Source organism: Heloderma suspectum, chromosome 5, assembly GCF_057233095.1.
Source record: "Heloderma suspectum isolate Gila_16-S chromosome 5, 16-S_ref, whole genome shotgun sequence".
NCBI lineage: Eukaryota > Metazoa > Chordata > Lepidosauria > Squamata > Helodermatidae > Heloderma > Heloderma suspectum.
The window spans coordinates 37,755,319-37,771,229 of record NC_139462.1 but is presented as its reverse complement, the minus strand read 5'-3'; the positions used below and the strand labels follow the sequence as shown (position 1 = coordinate 37,771,229).

Here is a 15,911-nt window from a genome sequence, read left to right as displayed (position 1 = left end):
GGAAGTTCCATTTACTTTATCCAGTCAGGGCCAGGCTTCTTGAGCTAGCGACGATCAGATGCCGCCCCCTCGCTTGTCTGCAGTGGCAGGGAATTCGAGAGGCGGTCGCTAAGCCCCATTCAGCATGTGGGAGCCAGGAGGGTGAGTCTTACTGTTATTTTCTACCATCATTCCACCCATAGAGATTCTTTCTGCCCAACATTCAGTTTGATTCGGACTTTTCAGACTCATATTTCGGTTCAACAGGCTGTTAGCTATTTTTTTATTACAGTGGAATATTACATAACCCCGTCCCGTTTTTGTCATCCCAATGTCCCGTTTTTGTCTCAACAAAATATGGTCAGCCTATTTATGAGAGATGACCCAGAGAAGGTGGTGTAGCTTTGCTTGTCTTTGTTCAGCGTTGCTTCCAGGCAGAGGCAGCTTCAGCTCATCTGTGCATCACTGTGAAATTCATTGGAAGCTTCTGAATTGGTTCCTAAGGGGAAGTCTCTGCAATCAGGTTCCTGCTTCAGCTCAGTCTGGAAGATTGTTCCTGGTTAAAGAAGAACAATATTGTGTGGGCCAGTTCTGAGCCAGTGCAGTTTTCATTGCTGCCTGATGACCTGGCATAGCACCCGACTCTGAACGCAATGCAGGCTCTGCAGAATGGACGCATGTCGCGTGGGAAACGTTCTTCATCTATGCATATTCAGTTGCTTTTCGTATTTTTAGCATGCTGGCAAGTCTATATTGTCATTGTATCTTAAGCTGACACTCTTGTCAGGTTTTTGGAAGGGAAGGCTGCTGCAAACTGTGTATAGTAATTCAAATATATCCCTATATTTAAATTGTCCATTGTCTAGCATGCAGAAAGCTGAAAGGGATACACAGGTGCATTTTCTCCAGACTCAACAAACTTGAGGTTCCAAAAAAATCCCTATATACTGCATGTATCATGTATGGTATTCTTGTACCATGCAAAAACGGAGAAATGGTGATAATGCTGTCAGACTGGACAGCTAGGCACTCCTTTCACCACCTACCTCTAGTATCAGAGCAGAGTAGCCATAGCTCAGGCCGTGTCTCCATGACAATGGAAGGAGAAGGGAGGAGTGGCTTACCCGCATTTTTCTAGGAGCAGATTTTGGTCCGGGCAGGGCTCCACAAGCATGTGCATCACCCCATTTTAAGTTGCTTCACACAACATACTTTCTAGTATGTGGTGGGGGCTTGAAGTGAACGTCATCTGAGTGGCATGGGCTGATCTACCAATGAGGCTTCCGCCCCAGGCTCTCCCCACCCTTTCTCCATAATGGAGAGGGGAAGTACTTACTTCCTATGTGTGCATTTGGCAGACAAGCCTCATTGAGCACAACGGGTGTTACTTCTGAGTAGACACTAATTGGTTTGTGCTGGGAAACACAGGGACAGAAAACACCCCTTGACTGGGGTCACAGTGAAAGGCACACCCCTCGGCAGGGCTAGCATACCCAAGGTCAATACAGGGGTTGAGGCATACAACAACTATACCGTGGAGAACCCAACTTAAGGAAAAGAATCAGACTTTAAGCAGTCTCAGGAAATCTGGTTTTTCCCTGATAAGCTCTGGGGTGGCTGCTGGATGGGCATGTTGTCATGTATCTCTAACAACCTCAACACGCAGCCAGCTTGGAGTAAATCACTGGTGGAGACACCCTCTCAGTGGCAGAGCACAAGTTTAGAACAGAGAAGGCCCAAGATTCAATATCTGGTATAATGCTTTTCCCCTTTGGGGGCGGGCTTGTTATTTTCCCTCACCATCTTTTATATGGTAAATCTTGCTTTCAAGTAGCGTTTCTGAGTGGTTAGGCCACGAAGGAGGTCCCCTGTGGTCTGGTCAGACACCTCTAAATTATATGGCCAAGCCCAATTAATACAAAAATAACCTTTATTAAATAAATAAACAAGCACATAGGGAAAGGGAGCAAACACAGGATACAAAAACTAAACCTATAAGCTGTCCACTTCTACCTAACCTGTCACTTTGGCACTTACACACACCAGCTCTCCTGGGGAGTCACCTCTGCTCCATATTCTCCACCTCTGGGTCAGTTCCTGGCTCAGAGTGGCATAGACCTAGCTCTTGACAGACCCACTCCTCCCCAGTCTGCTGATGTGGGCTTTCAGCCCCTCCTTTTAAAGGGTAAATGACAAGGCAACAGTGCTAATGTGCACATCACCATCCCCACACCTGCACCTGATTACCAAGGCGAGGAGATAATAAGGAGGGAGTCTTTTGGCCCCCATCCCACAGGCTGGGCAAGTTTCAGGCAAGAAGTACATCTAGCATCTCCAGTTAAAAGGATCTCTACTAACAGGTGCTGGGAGAGATCTTTCCCTGTGCCCCTGGAGAGCTGCTGCCAGTCATAATGAACCAATCATCTGGCTCAGTGTAAGGGCAGGTGTGGGTCTGTGCATATAGCAGTGAACATAGGCTTCATCTGTGTTCAGAAACTTCTAGTTTCAGATAACTTCTAGTACCAGATAGAAATATGATGCACACCAGCAACTCATAGGCCCTGATCTCAAGTAATGTGACAGCCCATCAGTTTAAAAACCAGTGGATTGTGATGCATAAGCGGGTGTGCTGCGTGCAACATGCCTACCTCTTCCACCTTATACCATAATCCACAATCAGCTACCTTATAGGTTGTACAGCATGATGTGCAAATCTGGACTGCTGGGTTGTTTAGAGGCTAAAAAGATACATAAGCAATAGAATATTTATAAATAGGTTGTGCTGTGACTTAAACAGCATTTTGATTACACCCAACATTGTAAAAGGTAATACTGTATCTTTCATGTTCTAGTGCTTTATAAAAAAAATAATACTCCATGTTCTGTAAACATATTGTGTAATTGTCGACCTTCTTCAGTTTGACAAAGTTTGTTAACTTCAACCACATGCATGATTTCCTGGATCTGTAATAGCCATTCATATTGCCAAAATGTCAAAGGCTATCATATGGTTTGCAGCATTTTAGAAGACCTAAGTTCTTGCAAGATGCTCCATGTTTGGTCTGTCACCTAAGTTTTTACTAATTTCTTGCTTACCCAAATATCTATTTAGGGAATTTTAGTGTCTGAAATAAATACTTGGTAACACCTCATATAAACTAGGTCAAGCTAGAAAGGGGGCAGATGAGAGCCATACATTGTTGATATTGCTAAACACTTACACAAGTGATAGCTCATCACCTTCTCCAACCTAGACCTTGCCCATGTCTTGGACTGCAGTTCACATCAGCCCCAGCCAGCAATCATCAGGATAATGGGAGTTGCTGTCCAAAACACCTGGAGGGCACCAGGTTGGGGAAGGCTGGCTTATTCCTATATTATATATAACAACAATATATACAACACCCATATTATATACTCCCATATGAACCTGCCCCAAATTTTAAGGTCATCTGCCGATGGCCTTCTCAAAGAGTGTCCCCTTCCTTGGAGACGAGGCTGATATCAACTAGGGAAAGGTCTTTTGAAGGCTGCTGTCCAGTTGTATTTGTCAGGCTTGTATAATTGTGGATGTTTTTGTTGTTAGTAGTATTTTATATGTTTGAACTGAATAAGGATTGAAGGATCAGCAACACTGGCTACACCCACTCCTGCCTGACTCAAAATGTGGACAAACAGTCTTTAATCTATTCTTCCCTATTATGGTCACCGAGCGAGGCTTTAGCAATGCCCTCGCCTTTTTACACACCACAGTTCTGCATGAGCCAAGACAGGCAGCCAAAGAATGTAAATTGAGATTTTTGCTGTTTATAGACGGGAAAAGGTAAAAGAGGCTTTGTGGAAGTGTCAGCTCATGCAAAAGAAAACAGCTCAAATACATTATAGTAGGGGTCTTTGGTTTGGGGGCTTATATTGAAAAGGAAGCCTCTGGGGGCTGGATTGAGCCTATGACTTCCATTTGGCTACTTCAGTGTTATGGTGGTGACACAATTTTCTGTACACATCCATCTTTCAAAAAGTTACTAGCACTGTATTAGATGTCCCTGCATGTTTTAGGACATGTTTTTTGTCTCTAAAGTATTAGTATTACTACTAATACCCTGCCCATCGAAGTCTTCTCAGAAAACTGAGGCATGTAGCTATAGATAATCTAAAACTTGGTATCCAATTTGTGAGTTTAAGAAAAGGAAAGATGCATGGCAGTTAGAGCTATCTCCCTTGGAAGCCAACTCATATATTTTAATGGGAATTCGTACTGATTTTATTATTTGGTCACAAATAATGACCCTAATGCTTTTTGGTTTTAAAACACCTAGGAATAGCACTGCTTTTTCCCTCTTTCTCACACACACTCTCCCTCTTGCAAAATATAAGACAAGGCCAAAGCTTAAATTAAAATCCTGAGGTTCTTATCTCCTTCCCACAGGAAAGCAAATCTGTGTTGAAAACCGTAAAATTAAGAGGAGAGCAAGGATAGCATAATTTAGCTAAAAATTCATGCAGAAGATTCTGAGCTATATGACTGGAGGGGTAGGTCAGACATTAAGATGATACCACTTGCTAATGCAGGTTCCTTAAGGTGGTGCTCTGAAAACAAGGGGAAGTATGCAAAGAAAAAAAATAGGCAGAAAATATGACATTGGCTTTGTTTTTGTGCTTTCTAAACTAGAAAGGCACACAGACACTTCTCCTGTGATGTATTTTAAATATGGCCCAACAATTTTTAATCGTATTAGCATTCACAAATAAAAGTTGATCCGTTAAGAAATATCTCTCTACTTAATTATCAATATGTTATATGTGGAGTACTTTATGAGTGATTTTGCATTTTTGTCTGAATCCTCTCCCCACCCCCATACACTCATCTGTCATGATTTTATATTTGTGACCAAAAAAAATTGCTGAAGGGGGTTCCACTCAGAGTCTAGCAAAAAAATAAGCTGAGGTTTTCCTTGATAGTACACCCATAGACAGAAAAAAGAGAAAATTAAACTACATAACATAGTGTAATAATGCAAATGAGTCTCAAACATTTTTCATGTTTTGCATAGACTAAGGCTTTGGGGAAAAATAGGAATTATTCAGGTAACTCCAGCATTTCTTCAGCTTGAGGGGATTGCTGCACGTAGCAATAGAATGACTTTTTTTTAATGCTGTACTAAATTTTAGCAAATACTCAACATAGGCAACACAACTAGCACCTCTGTTTTACCTTAACATCTCACATAGCACTACGTGGATGGGAGTAACCATAACCCAGTCAGAAATTATTAGAATAATAATAATAAACTAGACTTTTTTCTCCTCATAGCTGAGTTCTGGTATGACTTGCAGTGCTTTAGTAATAACAAGCAACCACAAATAACAGTAACAGTATTTGTTATTCAGTAATAACAGATAACAAGAATGGGGTGAGGGCTGAGTGGGAAGGCCTAAAAGAAAACTATCCATGTAATGTTGGGAATCTTTTTATCCACAAAGTACACTGGTGTAAATGTTTGTATTGTTGCATCATAAAATATTCTGATCATACCTTCCTTAGCTACTTGGGAGGACATCACAGTAGGGCAGATTGCATTGGGAAGGGACTCGCCATGGAGACTAGGTCAGTGGACAAACTCTGAATTAGAGATGCAGTAGTGCATAGCATTTTACCAATGCTAGATATACCTCTTGCTCATATAAAGTTGTAATCTGCAATTCATACCATGTATGATATTCAGGTTGTTCTTACCAATTTTTTTAAGCTTGTAAACCTGTTGGCTTATTTTACAATGCAGAATATCATTCAGCTCTTCAAAAAAATGGTGATGGTGATGAACATCAGCACTGCAAACTCGTATAGCATCAATAGGCATGGGTCCACGGATCTGCGTATTCCTTTGCTTCATGTGGAAAATGTTATGGCTGAGGGCAGATGAAAGAGAATGGGTGCCGTAACCTGTGGCTCAGATGATTTACTCTGATCATAAACATTTCAGACCCCTGACTGTATCTCTGGCTTCTTATGCTCTCTCCTTTGCCATTCACATCAACATATCCCCAAAGACACAAGTACCCTCCCATACCTTTGGTCAATTGAAAGTAGGGATGGGCGAACCCAGAGACATCGAGTCCAGGACAGAGGGTGCACCGCAGGGAAATCTGGGCCACTTGGGGCCCCATAGATTTTCCCAGAGCCCTGGTGTGTCAGCCGGAGTTCAGGGGACATCTCTCCGTGTTCCTAAAATGTGTGATAGGCCAATGGCAGTTGCCATTAGCCTATCATGGGAAAATTGCAGCCACAATTGCCATATTTACACCATTTGCAGCAGTAAAGCACTTCTTCCTGAATTGCGGCTGTTTATACCACAATTTAGGTAGAAGTATGTACTTTATGGCTGCAAATAGCGTAAAATACGCCAATTGTGGCTGTAATTTTGCCATGATAGGCTAATGGCAGCTGCCATGAGCTTATCACGACTTTTAGAAAGACGGAGAGTCATCCTGAGTGAAGTCTGAAGACGTGCAGGTAAGGGGGGGTGGTCCACTGTGGACTCTGGCGGTCGGATTCCTGGGAATTCAGCCTCATTTGGGTCCGCAGCAGATTTCTCCAGCATTTCTAGTTAAAGTAGAGATAGAGGAGAAATTCGTTCAGTTCACATTTTAATGAGAACTTACCTAACTTCGCACTTTTGAACCAAAATTGAGTTATCCTTTGAAATTTACTCTTCTCCTAATTGTGCAATGGAATTCTCCAATAAAAAAATATGTACAAACATTTGTATGTTAGGAAAAAGTGCCTACAAAAATGGATATATTAGTGACAATGATTAAAAATGCATTATATTAGGAAAATTGCTTGCAAAAATGTATATATTAGGCAAAATTGCATAAAAATGAATGTATTGGGAGAAAAGTGCACAAAATACATACAAATTTTCATGAGAAGTTTTTTCTCAAAGTTTGGAACTGAACGTAAGATTGGTAAAATTCTCAAACTTCAGGACGAACCAAAATTAAAACTGGAAAAATGAGAAACTGTAAGAAACTGAAATGAATAGCTTTGCTAATCCCTAGTTAAAAGCCAGCTAGTTTAGTCTGCACTATTTTGTTTTGGTCAGCCCTATTGAGAACCCCCTCCCCCCCAATTGCTACCAATGTTTTTGTTTTTATTTACAGTCAAACAAAGTACCGGTGGTGCAGCCTTCCCATGCGGTTCACCCTCTCACCCCACTTATCACCTACAGCGATGAGCACTTTTCTCCAGGGTCACATCCATCACACCTTCCTTCAGATGTCAACTCAAAACAAGGTGAGGAACCATCAATCATTTATTGCAGTAATTGAACAGCTGTTAACAGAATAGCAATGCATGCTTTAGCATTTTCCCTCGGATGCTAAAGGGAACTGTTATACTTTAGTATTGTCCCAAAATATTGCTTAATCAAAAGGCCATATGCCTTGGTTTTCCTGGTGCACCTCTTTTGTGGACTGATAAAACCCAGGAAACTACAAATAAAGTCCTTGGCGCCCCCTGTCATATTAGATGTGCAGTGCAGATGTTCTGAAGTGTAGAGGTGCTTTTTCAAAGTTAGGTTCAGATAGGTGAAAGGAGATGCTATCACTCTTTCCTATTACTAACCATATTACATTTTCTAAATTTGAGAAGGCTTCCTTCAAAGGAAACCAAGAGGCTTCAGCTCTGCCCTTTCATACAACATTTTCACCTCTGCTGGAATAAATGATAGCCATTTGTTCTTCATTTGGGTTTAAAAATTTGTTTAGCTTGATCACTAATTGTAATATTAAATATTACCATAGGATCTTAAACTATTTGTGTAATATGCTTTCAAGGTATTTATTTATTACATGTCTATTACTGCCCGTTAGCCAAAGCTCTTTTAATTTATTTGACCACTTACTGGGTTCAGATTAGGGCCATAGAAATAAGTAGGCATTTGTATTGCATCTAGATGAAATTTCTGTTGACTTAAAATCTCTGTGGGAAGCATGTAAACTACTTATTAATGACCATAGGGTCAGTGTGTGCCGCTAATCACCCCTGCCCACTGAACTAACTGGAAATCATTGTTCCCTTTGGCAACGATAGATTAATTCACTGACCAACATGATGTGTGTATCTTGTTTCAATGGCTGTGGTGGCACTAGCCTGGATCTCAAAATTTTGTTTTTCTATTTATTTTTTTTGGCCATTGTGTTGCAGAATTATAAGTTTTATAACCTTTATAAACATGTTGGGGCCATGCCCCATGACACAGCAACTGAAAGAGAGATGACTTTACTAAAATTATATCTTATCAGATCCTGATATAAAACATTTTGTGCACACTTGCAGCTTCCTAGATACTGTTTGAACAATCTTGATTTCATAGCATTGCTATTCGTGTAGTGGCCAATTTGCTGAATATCTTAATATATTGACCGACAAAGCTGATTATTTGGTGGGAGAAAAGGCCAAATTATGTGAACCTGACTGTAGTTTGACTCTTTTGGTTGAGTGTTAATCTGTATTCTATTCTCTGCAACAATATGAAGATACTTTATTTAAATAAAAGTAATGAAAACTGTAATCAGATTTTATTTATTTCCCTTTTTGCTAATGGAAGATATGAAGCAACTGGTCTCTGAAAGGCCTGTTGGAATAAGCAGGGCATCAAAAACACTGAATTATCAAGCAAAGATGAATCTGGTGGTGTGTATGTGCAGCTTACCAGCTCACTTTTAAAGTACCAGCTTACTTTTAAAAAGCAACAACCCCACCCCCTTTAAATCTTTCCAGAAAAACTGTCTGGACCAAAAAAATCAATTAAAAGCTCTGAACCAAATTGTACTCTAAGAGATATTGAATGGTTGGGAGCAAAGGATAGTCTACAATGTGGGTGTTGCGTGGGTGGCCCCTGCCATTGGTGGCTGTGATACAGCAGTTCTGGGGGGAAGTGCCACAACAGGCAGAAATGCTAGCTTCTGGAAGGGGCACAACCTGCTTTTTCCAGAAACTAGCATTTCTCCTAGTTGCGGTGCTTCCCCCCAGAAGTGCTACATCGCGGCTGCCAGAGGTAGGGGCCACCTGCATACTGCCACTGGCCGCCCACACAAGGCCTGTGTTGGATACTACCCAAAGTATCGGTACGCTGACTTTTCACATCCTTAGCCTTTCTTTCAGATGACAGCCTGTGTTCTTTGTGTTCGTACCTATGTATTGCTCAAATGTGAATTAAAACAACAATTAATATAGACTTTCTGAAGCAGCAAAATTATGTATAGTATGTCATCGGTATTCTTTCAAGCAACCTTCTAAACTGCAGTGGATTTGGGAGACCACAATAAGTATAAGTTTGCTCAGCAAGTACAACAAGCAAGGAATCTCAATTTTTAAAAAAGATGTTATGGGAAGATGGGTTCTGTCTGTCTATATGTAAGCCCTTCAAACTTCTAATCATATTTCTGTCTAGTACAGATACATCCTGGTTAGCCACTGTGTGAACAGAATGCTGGACTAGATGGATCCTTGGTCTGATCCAGCATCGCTCTTATATTCTTATATCTTTTCTGAGTATGAATTGGCTCCGTAACTCAAACATCTAAATTTTCTCAATAGTGAACTTCTGCTTTGGTTGTTTTACCCTACTTGTCTCACAAGTTTACCCATTATACACTAAGGCTATAATCCTATACACATTTATATGGAGTAAGTTCCTCTGAACTCAGTGAGACTTGCATCTGAGAATATATGCATACAATTACACTGAAAGGACTGTAATCAGCGAGTTTCCCTTTTCTCACGATATTAATAATATACTGTTACATTGTTATATGTGTTCCTTCTTTTTGTTGCCTGTATTTGTAGCTTTATTTCAAATGAAAATTCTGTGTTAAAAAAAAAAATCCCAACTATTCTTACTGTTAAATCTCAAGTTTCCATTTGTGAAATGTTAAGGTTGTGTATTCATATTTTATTGCCTAGAAATCTCTGTATTACTAGGTTGTAACTGTTGCTACCCTGAGGTGCTCTGGTGCAAGAAATACACTGGGGCTGACCATGCAGCACATGCAGTACCTCATGAGATGTGCCATTAAGGTCTAGTAAAATACATGGTGAAGGTGGATGTGACTGAGGCTTGGTGGATCGTGCTATATTGTTGCTAGTGCAATTTCTGGGAAAAAAAACTAAAAATGTGTGGGGTGAAACAGGAAATTAGAGTGCTGAAAATGACTGGCATTTTGATCATTGAGCATCTTAAAATGTATTTGTATGGGACATAGGTATAAGACAGTATATCGACTGAATATTTCTAACCAACATCTGAATCTAGAATGACTTATACAGACAATTGATTGGCTGTTTTATGATTGCCTACGGAGATGAGCTTTCTAAAACTGTATGTTTTCTCATGGATTTCTTATTCCATACCTACTATTTCCCATTTTAGAACATGTTTTCCCAGTCACCTTTTAATTTCATTTTTGTTGATTGATTAAAATATTTTTAAACTACCCTTCATCCTTATGGATACCAAGGTGCTGTACAAAAAAGCAGGCCCATCTATCCTCTGCCGTACTCTAACTGCTAATCTCAGTCCAATAAGGCTTAAGAAACATGCTTTCTGCTCTGGTTCCTCTATTTCGCAGAGGTTGCCAAGAACTTCTCATGTGACTTTTTTGTGTGTTTCTGCACACTGCTTGGTAACCTGGCATGCAGTTTCCTGGGACAAAACAAGGAACATGCTTCCTGTGTCTCTGGCCACATATACTGTGCATTATACACCGGATACAGAACTCGTTACTAAAATCTAAGATTCTGCAATCTCTGTAATGTGGGGCCAAACTAGATGTAACATGTCTTTAGCCCTGATATGCTTGATGCTTGATCTTAAAAAAAATTAATAGCTGGTGGTGGGGCTAAACCAGATCAGGACCATAGCATGGAGAATGTTTTTCCCCCTGTTTCAGTTTCTACCCAAATTGGGGGTCCCATGCTGGCTATTTGCAATGGGAGGAAAGATCCCATTGCAAATAGCCATAGCATGATCCTGATCCAGTTCTTTTCCCATGCTGGCTTTTTATTTTTAAAAAAATCAAGGACCAGAGGCTGAAGACACAAACAATGGCATGCTACATTAGCGCCTAATGATTCAGAGTTCCTTTTATGCAGTTTGAGTTATCACCATTTTAAGGATCTTTTGAATCCCTAGATGTTAGGCAGAAGGTTGATAAATTGAGTTTGTACTTGTCCTTTTGTTGTGGATATATAATGGCAGTAACATTTAATATTCCCCTTCATGGATCGCTGCCTTGTTGTGGCGAAGGGGCTTGCGTAACTCAGTGAAGCCATAAGTTATGCCATGCAGGGCCACCCAAGACGGACAGGGCATGGCAGAGAGTTCTGACAAAATGTGGTCCACTGGAGAAGGAAATGGCAACCCACTCCAGTATTCCTGCCAAGAAAACCCCATGGAACGTATCACAAGGCTAAAAGAGATGACGCCGGAAGATGAGCTCCTCAGATCGGAAGGTGTCCAATATACTACTGGGGAAGAGCAGAGGGTATTTCCAAGTAGCACCAGAAAGAGTGAAGCGGCTGGGCCAAAGCCGAAAGGACACTCAGCTGTGGATGTGTCTGGTGGTGAAAAGAAAGTCCGATGCTGTAAAGAACAATATTGTTTAGGAACCTGGAATGTCAGATCAATGAATCAAGGTAAGCTGGAGGTGGTCAAACATGAGATGGCAAGATTGAACATCGACATCTTGGGAATCAGCGAACTAAAATGGACAGGCATGGGCGAATTTAATTCAGGTGACCATCATATCTACTATTGTGGGCAAGAATCCCTTAGATGAAATGGAGTAGCACTCATAGTCAACAAAAGGTTGGGAAAAGCAGTACTGGGGTACAATCTCAAAAACGATAGAATGATCTCAGTATGAATCCAAGGCAAACCATTCAACATCACAGTAATTCAAGTCTATGCCCCAACCACTGAGGCCAAAGAAGTTGAGGTTGATTGTTTCTATGAAGACCTACAACACCTTCTAGAACTAACACCAAAAAAAGATGTCCTCTTCATCATAGGGGATTGGAATGCTAAAGTAGGAAGTCAAGAAATCACCGGGATAATGGGCAAGCATGGCCTTGGTGTACAAAATGAAGCAGGACAAAGGCTAATAGAGTTTTGCTAAGAGAACACGCTGATCGTAGCAAACACTCTTTTCCAACAGCACAAGAGGCGACTCTACACATGGACATCATCAGATAGTCAATATCGAAATCAGTTGGATTATGTCCTTTGCAGCCAAAGATGGAGAAGCTCTATACAGTCAGTAAAAACAAGATCTGGAGCTGACTGCGGCTCAGATCATGAGCTGCTTCTTGCAAAATGTTGGCTTAAATTGAAGAATTCCAGAAAAACATCTATTTCTGCTTCATTGATTACGCTAAAGCCTTTGATTGTGTGGATCACAACAAACTGTAGCAAATTCTGAAAGAGATGGGAGTACCAGACCACCTTACCTGTCTCCTGGGAAACCTGTACGAGGGTCAAGAAGCAACAGTAAGAACCGGACATGGAACAACCGATTGGTTCAAAATTGGGAAAGGAGTACGACAAGGCTGTATATTGTTGCCTTGGTTATTTAACTTATATGGACGGAGAAACGCCGGGTTGGATGAATCACAGGTCGGAATTAAGATTGCTGGGAGAATTATCAACAACCTCAGATACGCAGATGATACCACCCTAATGGCAGAAAGCGAAGAGGATCTAAAGAGCCTCTTGTTGAGGGTGGAAGAGGAGAGTGCAAAAGCTGGTTTGAAACTCAACATTGAAAAAACTCAGATCATGGCATCTGGCCCCTTCACTTTCTGGCATATAGAAGGGGAAGAAATGGAAGCAGTGACAGATTTTATTTTCTTGGGCTCCAAGATCACCGCAGACAGTGACTGTAGCCATGAAATTAAAAGACGCTTGCTCCTTGGGAGGAAAGCTATGGCAAACCTAGACAGCATAGTAAGAAGCAGAGACATCACCTTGCCAACAAAGGTCCGTCTAATCAAAGCTATGGTTTTCCCAGCAGCAACGTATGGCTGTGAGAGCTGGACTATAAGGAAGGCTGAGCGCCAAAGAATTGATGCTTTCGAACTGTGGTGCTGGAGAAGACTCTTACGAGTCCCCTGGACTGCAAGGAGGTCAAATCAGTCCATCCTAAAGGAAATCAACCCCAACTGCTCATTGGAAGGACAGATACTGAAGCTGAAGCTCAAATATTGTGGCCACCTAATGCGAAGAGAAAACTCTCTGGAAAAGACCCTGATGCTGGGAAAGACTGAAGGCAAAAGGAGAAGGGGACGGCAGAGGATGAGATGGCTAGATAGCATCGCTGATGCAATGAATATGGACTTGAGCATGCTCCAGGAGAGAGCGCAGGACAGGAAGGCCTGGCGTGCTATGGTCCATGGGGTCACGAAGAGTCGGACACGACTGAACGACTGAACAACAACATTTAATATTGCCCTGTAAATAGGTATAGCTTTGAAGGGATATTGATGCCTTCTTATGGCATCATAAATGACAGGATAACAGCATTACTATTGTTTTATAACACAGTCTATAATCCATGAAAATGATGGGATATTGCTTTGCTTCTCTAAAAGAGGAACAGAAGTAGGTTAATTAATGTGGATATTCCTTCTTTATTCAAGATTCATTCCCCACACCCAAGGTACATTCTTACTTGTCCAGCTGAGGGGATGGGAGGTAAAGTCCAGATCTTTAAAAAGAAGCTGCAAGAAATAGGAAGGGACAACAAGCTGCTTGCTACTTGGGGGCAAACAGGCAGTTAGCTAGCTGAAAGCCTGTTCTTGTCATACTGCAGTTTCTTGTGGAATTTTGTAATGTAGTTTATCTTCCAAAATGACTTGTCACTTGAAGAGGTCACTTGAACCTCTTCTCATTTGGAATAGAGGACTTTACATTTAAAGTGAAACCTGTGATTCTTGCTTCACTTCTTCTCTAATGCACTACATAAATCAAGGGCTTAACAGTCTCTGTGACCATAATTCTGTGTGCCTCCTTGGGGTATGAGATTTAGGTAGAGCGTGAAAACCATAGGGCTCATCTGGGACTAGGATTAGCTTTAATCCTTGAGGTGGCTTTTAGAGTGAGTAGCATTTTTATGTTCTTGGGAGTGTGAGTTGATGGATCATTTCCAGTGAGACCTCCTTACCCAACTACAAAAATACTAACGAGTACAAAAGATTGACCTTGGTGCCCACAAGAGTCAACTTGATGAGGAGCTTAGCTAGAGCCGAATTGACATTCAGAAGCCAAATGAATCATATCAAGTGTGACCACTGTAGGCCTGAAAATGATTCTTAATTAACCACTGATCCTCTGTGGTAGCAAGTTTCCAAAATCTGTGAATCGCAAGGGAACCACAGAAAATGTACAAGCAGCAATTTACCTAATCTAATAAATCTGGTCTGCTGCCTATTTGGAACTGCTGTTTTCCTCTTCTCCCGGCCCCTCCTCACATATTTCATTTCTGAGAAATTTCTAGATACTTTTTTCAATTGATCTTTAAGGGGGAAATTAGATAAGCTTCCCCAAATACTATCAGTTTATCGCTTACGGTCTGTGTAACTGTCTACCTCTTTTTGTTTTTAAACCAGAGTGAAAATCAACCAAGAAATGTAAAAACCATGAGTCTTGTGGCATAAGCTATTCTGGGCCACGGCCTGCTTCAGCATCAGATAGATGAAGCAGTCATCTAAGTCGGTAGGTATACATATATATATCCTAGTACAGAGAGAAGGAAACTGAATATGAATATATAATGCGCCAAAAGGTCAAGCAATGCAAAGGAGGCTATGGTGCGTCACAGTGCCATGCAGAACACAAATGGATACTGACTCTCTAATCTGATAAGCATCCTGTATAGCTAACAAGTGAGGATTTAGAATGAACTCTCAAAACCAGAGTCTTACATAAAGACTGTCTTCTACACAACTTTGCACTTATCAAGACTTTCCCAAAACGATGCAATCCATCTACATCATGCACTTTGCTTTTCTACAGAAAAAGGAGAAAACCACTTTGCTTCTCTACAGAAAAGGAGGACAAAAATATTGCTTACCCAGCAATATTGTTAACCTATCTAGTAGCATGCTGAACCAGGCAGAAGAGTCTGTTTTGGCCTGGGAATTCTCCTTCTGCCTCATGACATCCACATATGTGATACTGTTCCATGGTGACCTGGGGACTTATTTCTGCCATGCTTAACTCAAGAAATACTTCAGCCACATAACTGTATTGATACACAACAATCATCTTCCCAGCACTGGAGAAAGAGTGTATACATGGACCGCTCCTGATCTTTTCAGTACAAACTGGACTGTTACATAGGCTATTTTCATGTTCAGGTTGAGACTGTCAGAATGTCACACTGCTTGCCTTGTAATGTCAACCATACAAAATGTACTGGCACCTGCAACCTCAGAAACAATGGTGGTGTTATGGTAAAAAAGGATGACAAAGGGGTGCTTTGGTTATCACAAATAAGTTGCTTTATATATGGAAAGCTGAGATGCAACTCTCCCAACGCCACATTCTACAGGTCAGTATCACTTGACCTTGCTGAGGAACTGCACAACTTGTTGTAAAAACTTCCTATAGAAGTTCAGGAACAAATCTACACAGAGACACCCCAGGATCCTCTTCTAGTTGGTACCCTGAATTCACAAACCAGATAAATGTGGACATGCCATTGCTTCAAACATTGGCATTCTGACAGTATAGGTGTCTGGCTACATGGAGTCGATTCTTGGGCCCTATGCCACCAGTCTTAGTTATCTGCAGAACATTGCAAGGAAGCTTCCATGAAAGCACAGTTCTGGCAACCACACATGTATAAGTTATATTAGTACTGTGCTGATA

The 15,911-nt window shown here is 41.1% G+C and overlaps 1 protein-coding gene across 6 annotated transcripts in view; it reads left to right on the top strand.

Moving 5' to 3' along the window:
- The window catches only part of LEF1 (lymphoid enhancer binding factor 1), a 138,402-nt gene that overhangs the window by 78,691 nt on the left and 43,800 nt on the right, over nucleotides 1-15,911 (top strand). For all 6 annotated transcript variants that reach the window (XM_084855825.1, XM_084855827.1, XM_084855830.1 and 3 more), the window contains one exon: nucleotides 7,141-7,273. In XM_084855825.1, coding sequence (XP_084711951.1) covers nucleotides 7,141-7,273 — 133 coding nt within the window. The remainder of the gene's footprint in view (nucleotides 1-7,140; nucleotides 7,274-15,911) is intronic.